The sequence below is a fragment of the Hetaerina americana genome, unplaced genomic scaffold (assembly GCF_022747635.1).
Source record: "Hetaerina americana unplaced genomic scaffold, ioHetAmer1.1.p SCAF_9, whole genome shotgun sequence".
NCBI lineage: Eukaryota > Metazoa > Arthropoda > Insecta > Odonata > Calopterygidae > Hetaerina > Hetaerina americana.
Window position 1 is genome coordinate 79,029,860 of NW_027287538.1, and position 14,095 is coordinate 79,043,954.

General features: G+C 34.8%; 1 protein-coding gene across 1 annotated transcript in view; it reads right to left on the reverse strand.

Moving 5' to 3' along the window:
- The window catches only part of LOC139698618 (collagen alpha-5(IV) chain-like), a 133,980-nt gene that overhangs the window by 46,959 nt on the left and 72,926 nt on the right, over positions 1-14,095 (reverse strand). The window contains 2 exon segments of the mRNA XM_071597461.1: positions 7,673-7,857; positions 13,235-13,396. Of these exon segments, the coding sequence (XP_071453562.1) occupies positions 7,673-7,857; positions 13,235-13,396 (347 nt within the window).

Sequence of the window (14,095 nt, forward strand, 5' to 3'; positions counted from 1 at the left end):
ATTGTCAAATTTGAAATCACTCGTTCACATTGTGCACTGTGTTTTTAAGGCTATAAATCAAGGAAAAAATCTAAAATATGATAACAATGATTGCCATATTTGAATGATTGAGGTAATACCTTTAAAAATGCTCTGGAATAACCCTTTGCAATAACGATACTACAAGAGTGCATCTACTCAAGGGTATCAACTCTAGAAAGATACTAAATGAAGAATCTCACAAGAAACAAGAAATGAAATAAAATCAAAACCCAAAGGAAAAAAGTAAATTTAATTAATTAAATCTTATACAATAAGGAAGACATTTGGAACAATTAACATGCCCATAAGTAGAAGATAATGACAACCAGGGCCACAGGCACATCGGCATAACATAAATTGTGCGTATAATATCTATTGAGGTGGGAAATAATAGTCTACTGGGAAGTTTCAGGTGCAATAATGCTGAAACACACATTACTACACACCTAATGGACAATGAACATCATATTGTTTTCATCCAAAAGTACTATGTGAAAGTGATGAAAGGCTAGATGGTGACCGCACCCAAACAATTAGAAATCATCATGCATACACATTTAAAAAATATATCATGTAGCAAATAAAAAGTTGAAAACCTTTGATCTTTACACTTGCCCAATGCTTTCCTTCTTAGAAATCCTCTATTAAGGGTTTCCCCAAAACTACCACCTACCACCCTCCTCTCCTTCACCCTGCCACTGTGAACCATGCCAGGAATACCCAATTTCATTTTGCCCCCCCCCTCCCATTCGCCACATCCCCCATGCCCCCCCTCCTCCTCTCCGAGGAAGAACAGAGGTGATTGGGCTGAGGAGCTTCAAAACTTGCCTGTCTCCCCGCTCCCGACCATTCTTTCCTTGCGCCATAAACCTTAATCTTGCTTGTTCACTTTTATCAGGAAGATGCTGCAGTGCAGTGTAATGCCTATCAAATGTACTTGTGGAAAGCTATGGAAGTTATTTATCGTTATCATTAATAATAATAATTTATCAATCCTAATGACTTATGTGTAAGCATAGGATAGTTAAAAAAATCATGCAATATGCAAAAATAGTCACTCTTGGAACTCCTGAACATTATGACAACACTTTCCAACCAAATATTAATTCAATTCTTTTTTAAACAAAGGGGCCCGTATTTTTGTCATAATAATTAATAACATTCTGAGGGTATAAAATACATATAGAATATCCTTGCTTATGTAGATGCCAACTCTTTTATATGGTTGATGGCCACTCTGGTTGAAAAATGTAGGCCTTCATTTTTAATAATTCTATTTATGATTTGTGCAAACTTAAGGCAATAATCAGTACCTTGTCCATTAGTCTTTAGACAGATAGATTTATTTGCCATAGAACAATACATAATTGTATGGGCTTCATTAAGATTCAATTACATTTATAGGTGCATTAACATATATACAAATTCATAGGAATAATAATGTACATGACATTTATGAGTACTAAAGATTTAAAAAACAGAATTCCCTACATTGGCTCTTTCTATGTACTCTTGGATGCTATACAAAAAAAATTATTTAAAAAGAAATTTTTAAACATTTTTTTGAATTTATTTTCTTGGGGGAGTATTCATTTTAACTCTTTAAGAAGTCGAATAAACAGCAGTCTTGCTGAAACTTCTGGGGTTTTTTGTAGTGCTGCTACTCTGCAATGGCCATTACGAAGATTATCCTTGCCCATGGTGTCGTACTTGTGAAGATCCTTATATCTGACCAGTAAAGGGGTTTTGGTGCAGGCATACAAAATCACATTATACATATAGATACAGGGAATGGTCATGATTTTGTGACGTTTGAAGTACTCCCGGCAGGATTTTCTTACATTTAGTTTAAATATAACCCTTAATGCCCGTTTTTGAAGTGTGAGTATTCTATTTATGTTTTCATTGAAATTATTTATACGCAGCAATTGAGCACCTGAATTCACCATAGCATACATATCTCTTTCTAATTGAGATGATTTCGTATCACCTGCTATTAGACTTATGCCATCTGCATAGAGCACCATGTTGTTATTCTCTGGAGAGATTATGGGCTTTTTCAATGTCATTCATATACACCAGGAAAAGTGAAGATATGGAATCTTGTGAAACACCATACTTGATAGTTTTCATTTGTTTTTATTTCAAGATTTGTTAGTGAACCATTTTTTCGAACAATTTCTACATACTGTTTCCTATTTTCCAAAAAAGATGTAAGCCAGAGATGAGCTACTCCCCTGATACCATTATGTCCTAGTTTAGTTAAAAGAAAGCTAGATTTTACAGAACCAAAGGCTTTAGATAGATCCATATCTATCCCTATAACATGCTTTTTATCACTTAAACCTCGGGCAATTTTAGTCACATAATCATTGCATGCAGTTCCTACATTTTATTTTTTGTGAAACCATGCTGTGACTGAGAAAGAACTTTATTTTTTTATGAGGAATTTTAATGGTCTTTCTTCCATCAATTTTTCAAAAGCAAAGACACAGGCTCAGTTAAGATACATAAAAGAATAGATGCTCATAGTTACATAAGTGTTTGGTACAAACCCATGAACATCGGCTGTAACATGCACATACAATATCAAATTCAGAAAAATCATTGATCACAAACATGAATCAGACCATTACAATTGCTAGAAACTAAAAGTATGAACTTACTGGTCGGGAATATTGTTGAGATATTCATCAACCGAGTAAAACATATTGCGTTGTAGATATCTTTTTAGTTTATGCCTGAATACGGCAGTTCCCTGTGTATCCTTGATACTTTTGGGTAGTTTGTTAAATAATCTGATGCCCATTTCATTGGGTCCTAATTTCAATGCTTTAGTTCTTATATTCCCATAATGGAAGTCATTCCTGCCTCTGGTGTAATGATGATGATAGGCAGAGTTAAGAGAATAGTTGCCGATGTTATTTTTTATATATAGAATTAAAAACATAATGTAGATGCATGGGAGTGGTAGCAAATTTAATTCATGGAAAATAGGCCTTGATGGAGCATTGTAAGGTTTCCTGGCGATGATTCTAATAGCTTTCTTTTGCATTTTAAAGATGTTTTGAGAAATAGCAGCTGATCCCCATAATATTATACTGTAGGTTATATTTGAGTAAATTTCCCCATAGTACAAATTGAGTAGTACAGTTTTACTTGTAGTTTCATACAGGTGTCTTAATAAGTAGCAAGTTGAACTGAGCTTGTGTTGGAGGGCTTTTACATCGTCCAGACCCTCAATTATACTTACTGGGGACCTCAATTGCAACCTGATGGTTGATGGTAAAGATCAAAGACAACTATTGCAAGTTTTTGACACATATAACATGAAACCACTAGTAAGTTCCCCTACCAGGATAACAGCAAAGAGTAAAACTCTGTTAGACAATGTCTTCACAGATTATCCTGAAAGCAGTACTGAAACCAAAGTATTTGATCCTGCAGTGTCAGATCACTCCGTGATTTTGTCTACTTTTTATTTGTGTAAAAATGCTTCATCATCATCATCCAGGGCCTTTAAATACCAGAGGTACTTCAGTGAGTCGAATGTTAACTATTTTCGGGTGTTGCTTAACCAGCACAACTGGGTGGGGTCATTTCAGTTGGCCAATGTTAATGAAAATTTCGAAGTCTTCTACAGTTACTTCATACATTACCTAAACCTTGCTTTTCCTTACGAGCCAGTTAAAATTAGGAGAGGTAATAAGAAAAGCTGGCTTACGCCCGAAATCCGCAGTATGTCAAAAAAATTGAAAACTATGTACTTACAGATTGAATCTTCTAGTGACAGCACAACATACCAGCTTTACTCCCAGCAAAAAAGAGAGTTCAGGTATTTAATAAAGCAGGCAAAAAAGGAGTATAATGATAGGCGGATTAGGAATGCCTCTAATTTCTCAAAAGTAGCATGGGAAATCATAAAAAGCAACAGCAACTTAAATTCCATGGTTTTGCCTCTCCAGGTAAATGATAACATTGGCAACTTAATCACGGAACCAGGTAAAATATCCAATGCTTTTAATAAAGCTTTTTTGTCTCTACCTAATTCCCCACATCCTGTGCCTTCAGGGCCCATGTCAATCAATAATGCAACTTATACATCAATGTATCTTAAACCCTGTGATGTGAGTGAATTATGCTATTATCTCAATAAGATAGGGAAAAAACACTCTGCTGACATTGATGGTGTGACTGGAAAGTTATTAAAAGACTGTGGAGATCTCATTCTAGCACCACTGCTAATGCTGGTGAACCAGTCCTTGGCTGAGGGCATTTACCCGAATTCCCTTAAAATGGCTAAGGTTTTACCAATTTATAAGAACAAAGGGGACCGAAACGATTTAAAAAACTATAGACCAATATCTATCATTTCACAATTTGGTAAAATTCTCGAGTGTGTTTTCTGCAAAAGACTGGTTGATTATCTTGAAAGCCAAAATGTGCTATCAGACAACCAGTTTGACTTCCGCAAGGGAAAGTCTACTAATCTTGCTCTTTTTGAAGCTATCAATTATATAATTCAAGAGATTGACTCTAAATGTAAGGTTTTGGGAATTTTCTATGATCTGAGCAAAGCATTTGATACTGTAGACCACAGTAAGTTGATATCAAAATGTGAGCTATTGGGCATCAGGGGAGTAGCACTGAGCTGGCTAAAGTCCTATCTTGCAAATCGGCAACAAAGGGTGGCCTACAAAAATGATGGAGAAATTTACCTCTCCACCCCCCTGGAGGTCAACAGAGGGGTACCACAGGGGTCAGTGCTTGGACCTATACTTTTTCTAATTTTTATTAATGATCTTCCTGGGCAGCTGCAGTTAAATGGTTCTAAAAAATGTGTTATTTATGCTGACGATGTGAGTGCAATGACACCCAGTAAAAATTTATGGGATCTGGCTGTGGCTGGTGATCTTCTGACGAAAACTATGTCTACATGGTGCAAATGTAATAATCTGGTTCTCAATGTTGAAAAAACTCATGCAGTGGTCTTCTCATCTCTGCACAGCACAATTGATAACTCTTTTTCAACATATGGTAGTAATTTAAATTTTGTAAGTAATTTTAAGTTCCTAGGACTTCATGTAGACTGTAACCTCAAATGGAATTTCCACGTTTTGAACTTAATTAAAAAGTTAAATTCTGTGTACTACTTACTCTCCATAATAAGACACACTGTAAGTCAAAATGTGTTGATTATGTTGTACTATGGATCATTTCATTCAAGAATTTCTTATGGAATTGTATTGTGGGGACTGCCCTCTCACCTTCTCAGTGTTCTAAAGATACAGAAAAAGATGGTGAGAATTATGTGCAATGAAAATTATTATGCACACTGTCGACCTCTCTTTAGAAAGTTAAAATTGTTAACTGCTCCCTGTGTATATATCTATCAATCTATAATGCTTGTTAAAAATTATAGTGCAGATTTTGAAACGAACAATAGCATTCACCTGTACAATACAAGACAATGCAACAACCTGCATGTAAAATCAACAAACTTAACCATGGCTGCAAATGGTCCTAAGTCAATGTGTATAAAATTATATAATAACCTACCTATATGTATTAAAAAAGAAGAGCGTGAACCAGTATTCAAGAAAATGGTCCGAGAATACCTCTCTGATAAGTGTTTTTACAGCATCAAAGAATACCTGAGACCTAATTCATAAATGTTCATTCCTTCCTTTTATCCTTGTAACACTTGTTTCTTGTAATACTTTCTATTTTTTGTAAACCATGACATGTCCTATACACTTGCTAGAGCTACTATGCACTGTGTCACTTGGATGAATAAAAATATTATATTATATATATATATATATATATATATATATATATATATATATATATATATATATATATATATATATATATATATATATATATATATATATATATATATATTTTATCTCTTCTAAAATTGTGAAATTTATATCTGGCATGTCCTATATTTATGTATGTATGAATATGGAACAAATCTCCGGACAAATAAATGTCTTATTATTATTTTTTTTTAGGATTTTATCCATTATTCATACTAATATTCTCATTAATGCTCTACTCCTTACTCCACCATTTATTTGTGATCATACTTTAAAAATCAAAATAATTAATGAAATTTGAATTTGAATTTCTAAGCTAATAATGGACGTTGCCATGCTAATCATGGTATATTACTTAAATATTGCTTTTAGTAAAAGGATGCTATGACATGCCGTTATTATGTTCACTCTAAAACCAAAATATTTGTATTGTAATCAAACACATGGAGAAGTAGAATATCTAAAATTAGAGAAGGATTTATATTGATCACCTACTTTGTTGTTATGTAAGTGGCATTTAATAAACAGATGTTTTTGAGAACTTCGATATTTTTAATGCCACATATGGTACATTTGGAATTAACCATATCACATATTATTACAGCAAAATAGTACCTAGTTACAGTAAGCTCTTGATATTATCCATGCTAGTCTATGCATGATAGAGCACAGATAATCGAAAAACACGGATAACTGAAATATACGTGGAAAATATAGTCATACTATAAATTTATATACATGCACATATACATCAATCTCATCAATTTGCATTATTTAGCAATGGAAAGAACAATTTATTCAGTTTTTCAGCCATTCATATAATTATGGACGGAATAATACTTTTCCAAGAATGCAGAACTATCATAAAGTGAATAATAGAACGTATTTCCCTCAGAAAGCTAAACCAATCATGTAGCTAGGAAAAAACAAATGACTGGCAAAAAATGAATTTTAAAAAAGGGTTGCTGACACCGAAGCATAATCATCATATTGTTCCAATTAAAATAATGCATTTTAGATTGCTGATGACTTATTGGTTGCATAGCAAAACTATGTATTTGTCCACCTTAAAGAAATACATGGACTTCTCAGGGCTAATGAATGTGAGATAAATGATTATTGGTAAGTATAGATGGTAAAAAATGTATAAAATAGAGCATTTACTACTAATGGCAACTTTTTATTTTGCAAAATCAAATCTTTCGAGTAACCCTAGGTATTTGATACTTGTATTTTTTTAAAATTACATGAAGTTTCAAAACATTTGATTATCTTTATGATGTTTGTTTTGTTGAAGTTTTAAGGGGCTGGAAAAAGAAAGTAGCATGAACAATCTGCAAAATGCTGAAAATCCTAACAGGGATATTCAAGAGTTTACTGTGTCAGTTTTATTATGGAAATTGACCAATTTGACATACTTTACTACATAAGGCTACTAACCTTAGCACTAATATTAAATTAAAACTACATGCATGAGAGAAAATTTAATTTTGGCATCTTGACATTTGATGAAGGATTCATTCTAATGCTGGGAAGTTTCCATCTCGCAGGCTGTCTTTTTGACAACAGCCTCACATGAAGATGCCTTCAGCACTGGAGATGACAGTGCGGTCAACAAAAGAGCTACACCTTAGAATCTTCCCAGTTGCGCAATGGAGCTTTTACCAGCTACATGTTGGGAAAGCCTTCAGCATTATCTTAAAATCTTGCCATCATTTCCACTATTCAGATTTTCTTTCCAAAATCCCATATTATATTTTAGTATTCAATGCACTGGTTATATACAACATTGCATTAGTAGGTGGTCACAGGATCAACTTACTGACCGGCTTTCCTTTAGTTCCACGGAATCCATCTGGTCCCCGGGGTCCAATGGGCCCTGGAGAGCCGATCAATCCTGGTGGGCCAGGTGGACCTCGGTCTCCACGGGGTCCTATGCGACCAGTGTCATTGCCAGCTACCATGATCACATCACCTGGGAAACCCTTGGGTCCAGGATATCCAGCCATACCTAGAGACAATCAGCCATATTGGCACACAGAGCTTTTCATTATTGGCACCACAAAATAGCCATATATTTATCAATGGGCAAATGTGCTTTCTGGTAATCAGTTATGTGAGGCTATCATTTTTAAGTGTAAGAAATCACAAAAAATTTGGATAAAATTTATTCTGCATATTTATTTTTGTGATTTTCATGCATTTATTAAAAAATTGGATCAACTTATTAGCTCTTTGAATGCAAACAATCAAATGCTTGTGGTGAATGGTGACATCAATTATGATCTCTTAGTAAACTCTCCTCACAGATCCAAGTCACTGAATTTGTTCAACACTTATGGAATGAAATGTCTCAATAATAATCCTACCAGAGTAACTCCCTCAACTGTCACCCTAATTGACTTCTGTGACTAACTTTGACCAAGATAAAATCATAACAATCATTTGCCACTAAGGAAAATCAGACCATAGTTTGGCAGTATTAACTTAACCCTACCAATGGATAGTGTGAATGATAAAACTTATAGTAAGTGATCATTTTCACATGGAAATTTGCAGCATCTTCTGCTCCTTTCACATTTCCAAAACTGGGACAATGTTTATGATTCTAAGACAAAAGACAACGGCGTGAATCACTTTTATACAATTTTTAGGCATTATTTTGACTGGAGTCTTCCAATGACAAATGAGGAATTACCTCATTAAAGTAAATGTAAGCCATGGTTAACTGATGAAATATATTACTACTCAATGATCCTTAAAAAATGCTACCCCAATAAAATTTCTAACAACGATGAGTAGAGTTTACTCTATAAGGAATTTTAAAAGTAGTACCGCAAGTTAATTTCTCCTAATAAAAGAACTTATTATGATATTAAATAACTAACTTCTAATAATAAGTCCAAAATTGCATGGAAAATTATTAATGATTCCAGAGGTAAGAAAAATCTGCACTATGCTCTCCCAAAACCTAGCAACTCTAAAAGTAGCACTGCCATGCTATTCATCTCTGGATTATAAATTTTACAGGCACCCAGCATAACACTGCTCCTTGCCCAACTGCCTTTCAAGCTAATGCACATATTGCAAATTAACCCTCATCAATGTTTGTCAAGCCCTGTTCTGAAACTAACCTAAAAACTACTTGCCTCCACACTTCAGAAACAAATTCAGCGAATTCTTGATGACATTCCTGGTTAAGCTGTTTTTAATTTTTTTTAAGCTTTAAAAGCTCCACTTTCATTTTCAATTAATGAATCTTTGATGCAAAGGATTTTCCCATGCCAATTGTAAGAATCAAAAGTAGTGCCCATCTACAAAAGTAGTGGTTGTATAAATGAAAAACAAACTGATAGCCATTCAAAATGCATTTGCTAAAATACTTGAAAAGGCCTCGTATATACAACAAGTGTCTTATCTTGAAAAAAATTTCTTACTTTGCAATTCTCTGAATGGATTGAGATCCGAAAGGTCTACTACGACTGCCATATGTCAGGCAATTGACAACATACTTAAATCATTAGATGCTAAACACAAAACTCTTGTACTGTTTTTTGATATGTCAAAGGTTTTTGATCATGCAAACCACAATAGGCTTCTACAGCATTCTGAAAGCATTTTGCTTTTGAAAAAAGGAGGTTATGTTGCCACACCCTGTAATTAAACTCAACAGAATTGGAATTAGAGGCATCCGTCTAAATTGGATGAAGCCCTATATCCACAATATTACTCAGAAGCTAGTGTCCTTAGTAGATGGGTTAACACATTCATATGAAGTATACCAAGTTTCCAGAGGCATGCCACAAGGTTCTCAACCCTAAGGCCACTCCCTTTTCTGATACATATCAATGACCTACCTAACTGCTTAAAGGATTATACAGGAATAGAACCAGTTTTGTTTGCTAATGACACTAATGTAATATTATCAACAAGTAAAACTGTACTACTCAATTTATACCATGGGGAAATTTATTCAAATATAACATTCAGTATAATATTATGGGGATCAGCTGCTATTTCTCAAACCATCTTTAAAATGCAAAAGAAAGCTATTAGATTAATCTCCAGGAAACCTCACAATGCTCCATCAAGGCCAATTCCATGAATTAAATTTGCTACCACTCCCGTGCATTTACATTATGTTTTTAATTCTATATATAAAAAATGATTACTTAGGGGATGACTAGTTTAGGTTTAGGAAGGGGAGAGGTACGTGTGATGCCATTGCAGAAATGAGATTATTAATCGAGAGGAATATAAAATACAACCAGGAGGTATTTGCCTGCTTCGTAGATTCCGAAAAAGCATTTGATAGAGTGAATTGGGGAAAACTAATGAGTATATTGCAGAAAATAGGAATAGATTGAAGGAATAGGAGGCTAATCCACAACCTGTACATGTCTCAGACTGCTCAGGTGCGAGTGGGGAACGGGGAGTCCGGTTGGGCAGTGTTAGGAAGAGGTGTAAGGCAGGGTTGCCCATTATCACCGTTGCTGTTCAACCTGTATGTAGAGGAAATGATTAAAGAGGCATGGGTGGAACTGGAGGTAGGAATTAAAGTGGGCGGGGAATTCGTAAAATCAGTTAAGTTCACTGATGACCAAGCTTTAGTTTGACAGTCAGCCAAGGTGTTGCAAGCATTGCTGAGTGAATTGGAAATTCAATGCGACAGGTATGGGATGAGAATCAATATTAATAAAACAAAGGTTATGCGATTTTCTAGAAAGAAAAAGGCTAAGCTTAACATTAAAGTAGGAGGGCAAAAACTAGAGCAGGTAGAACGGTTTACGTATCTCGGTAGTGTTTTGGACCAACACAGTCAAAGTAGTAGGGACGTAAGGCGAAGAATTGCGCTAGGCAAAGAGGCTTTCAAGGAGGAGGGAGTTGATGACAGGAACGTTGAGTAAGGATGTTAAGAAAAGACTCGTAAAAACTTTGATATGGAGCGTAGCTATGTACGGCGCGGAAACGTGGTCATTGAAGCAGGACGATAGACGTAGATTGGAGGCTTTTGAAATGTGGGTGTGGAGAAGAATGGAGAAGGTAAAATGGACAGAGAAGAAAACAAATGAGGAAGTACTTGGTATGATGGGCGAAGAGAGGGGTTTGTTGGGAGAAATCCTATGGAGGCAGGAAAAGTGGATGAAGGGGGTATTGACCGGCAGTGGGATGTTGAAGACTGTGATAGATGGAAGAATGTTAGACAAACGAGGAAAGGGAAGGAACAGGATAGGGATGTTGGATGGAATGAAGGGAGGAAGAAAGTACTCAGAGATGAAGAGGGACCTGATATAGGGTAGGATGCTGGATTTTGTGTTTGTTAGGAGTCACAAAATGTTTTATTTAGTAGTTGTGTCCATCCAAAAACCTACCTTAACAGGTAGATTACCTTAAAAAAATATATATCAAAAATAACATTGGCAACTATTCTCTTAACTCTGCCTATCATCACCATTACACCAGAGGAAGGAATGACATCCATTCTGGGAATATAAGAACTAAAGCATTGAAATTAGGACCCAATGAAATGGGCATCAGATTATATAACAAACTGCCCAAAAGTATCAAGGATACAAAGGGAACTGCTGCATTCAAGCATAAATTAAAAAGATATCTACAGCACAATATGTTCTACTTGGTTGACGAATATCTCAACAATATTCCCAACCAGTAAGTTCATATTTTAGTTTCTAGCAATGGTCATGGTCTGATTCATGTTGGTGATCAATGATTTCTCTGAATTTGATATTGCATGTGCATGTTACAGCCAATATTCATGGGTTTGTGCCAAACATTTATGTAACTATGAGCATAATTTCTTTTATGTATCTTTAAGGAGCCTGTGTCTTTGCTCCTCATTGACGTGCCTTATATCATGTACATACTCCACCCACCTGGCATTTCTGCATTGTGATCTCTGGGCAAATAAAAAGTAATAATAAAAATAATAATAATCAACACACACTTGTCCCAGCCTTGTGGAAAAATCAAGGTCTGTTACACTTGCGATAAATAAGAGGTGAGCATATAACTACCTAGACTTAAGTTTAAATAAAAGTAAAACGGTGTACTTTTCACACAATAAGAATGTGACAGGTAGTCTGCCAGTGAAAATGAATGACCAATCAATTGAGCGTGCGATTGAATGTAAATTGATAGGCATTTTTTTGTGTGCAAATATTTCTTGGGATACACACGTCAAAACCCTACTTAGTTCCACTTTCTATTAATAAAGACATCTGCATGAGACTCCTTGCTAGCAGTATTACTTAAATTATACTATGGGAATATGTATTCAAATATAAAGTATAGTATAATATTTTGGGGTTCAGCTGCCATTTCTCTAACCATCTTTAAAATGCAAAAGAGAGCCATCAGAATAATTACTGGGAAACTTCATAATGCTCCATAGAGGCCAGTAGTCCAGGAATGAAATTTGATACCACTCCAAAGCATTTATATTATGTTTTTAATTCTGCATATAAATAATAATATCAGCAACTATTTCCTTAACTCCAACTATCATCATCATTATAACAGAGGAAGGCAAAAATCCATTATGGCAAGATTAGAAATCACTTCAGCATTAAAATAGGATCCAAGGAAATGGGTATCATATTATATAAAAATTAGCCAAAAGTATAAAGCTTACTAAGGTCAGTACTGCGTTTAAACATAAATTAAAAAGATAAGTACAATATAACATGTTCTACTCAGATGACGAATATCTCAATAATGTCCCTCATCATTGAGGCCATTCTTTTACTTTATAGCACTGCTCTTAGTCTTGCTTAGTCTATATCATTGCTCCTAGTCTTATTATTGCTCTGTGATTTGAATGGATATTTATGTTTATGTTACGTTCAATGTTTGTGTGCATGTTATATTTAATGTAATTATTAGCACAATATTTTATATCCCAATTGAACCTATATGTATTGCATTCCTTTTTGACGTGCCTTATATCATGTACATAAAAACATGCACTTGATGTTTTGTAATATGATATTTGGGAAAATAAAATGTATTATTATTATTATAACTATTTTTACTGAGCAGAAAAAATTAATGAAATATTTTTTGAAACCACTCTCACAAAAATACAAAATTTAATAGAATACATAAAATGCATATTACTATAAATCATAAGTTTTAGACACAAATTTCAACTCATAATATTGAGTATCAGGCAAGAAATATGGGGAGCATAAGATTCACCCTCATATTTTGAGGGAGAAAAAAAGTGTATCCTATATGCTGGAAAATACATTATAAGGTGCCATCATAAGTCTTTGTCTTCAACTTCAATCAATTCTCTCTCAACTTGTGGTTTGTTTTACACTCTCTGTCCATACCCCACTTCAATACCTCTCTGGAAGTAGACATACCTGCAGCCCCTGGGCGTCCATTTAATCCTGGTGATCCCATAGATCCCTTCCTTCCTCGTGTACCTTTAAGACCCCTTGGACCAGCCAGGCCAGCAAAACCAGGCACCCCTGGAATGCCATTCCTGCCCGGCTCACCAGGTTCACCCTTGACCCCAGGTGCCGCTGTGGAGGAGGAAGAGTGTCTGTTATATCCCAAGGACAGTAGAAATTGAAAAAAAAAACACTCTTTACACAACCAAGGACACAAGTGATGTTGAGTAATGCTTCAACTCTGGTGATTCAATCCTGAAAGTTCTTAATCACAAACCAGAGTGGATTATTGGGATACCATTGGCATACAGATCATGGTGCGATCTAAAGAGCCTCATAACTGCCAAAAACCATAAACAACAATTTTCTTGTGCCCATTGCATAATATTTCATTAAAAATAGGTGCAGATATAAAAGTACATTAAAGTAAGAATCTCAAACTATGTATGACACCTATGTGTTCATATTAATAAAGTAAAAGCTAATATTGTGCAGGGGTTTTTAATTTCAATGGTAGGTAACTACAGAACTTGCAGGGGATTAAGTATTACTCATGAAAACATGGTAGGACTGTTTTACAAAGTCAACTTAGATGAGTAATATGACTGAAACATTTACATGACAGCATGGAAAATGTTATTCACTAGGTGAAAATGAATTTCTTCGGCACAATAAAAAAACATGAAGCCATTAATTATTTGATGTTTTGTTTTCTTGAATAAGATGTTGGTAGAATGCCATCATTCAAATGTGCATTTAAGCATAAACCACAGGCAGATTAAATTGCATTTGAATTGCAACTTTGGTATCCACTCACGTTCAAATAATGAA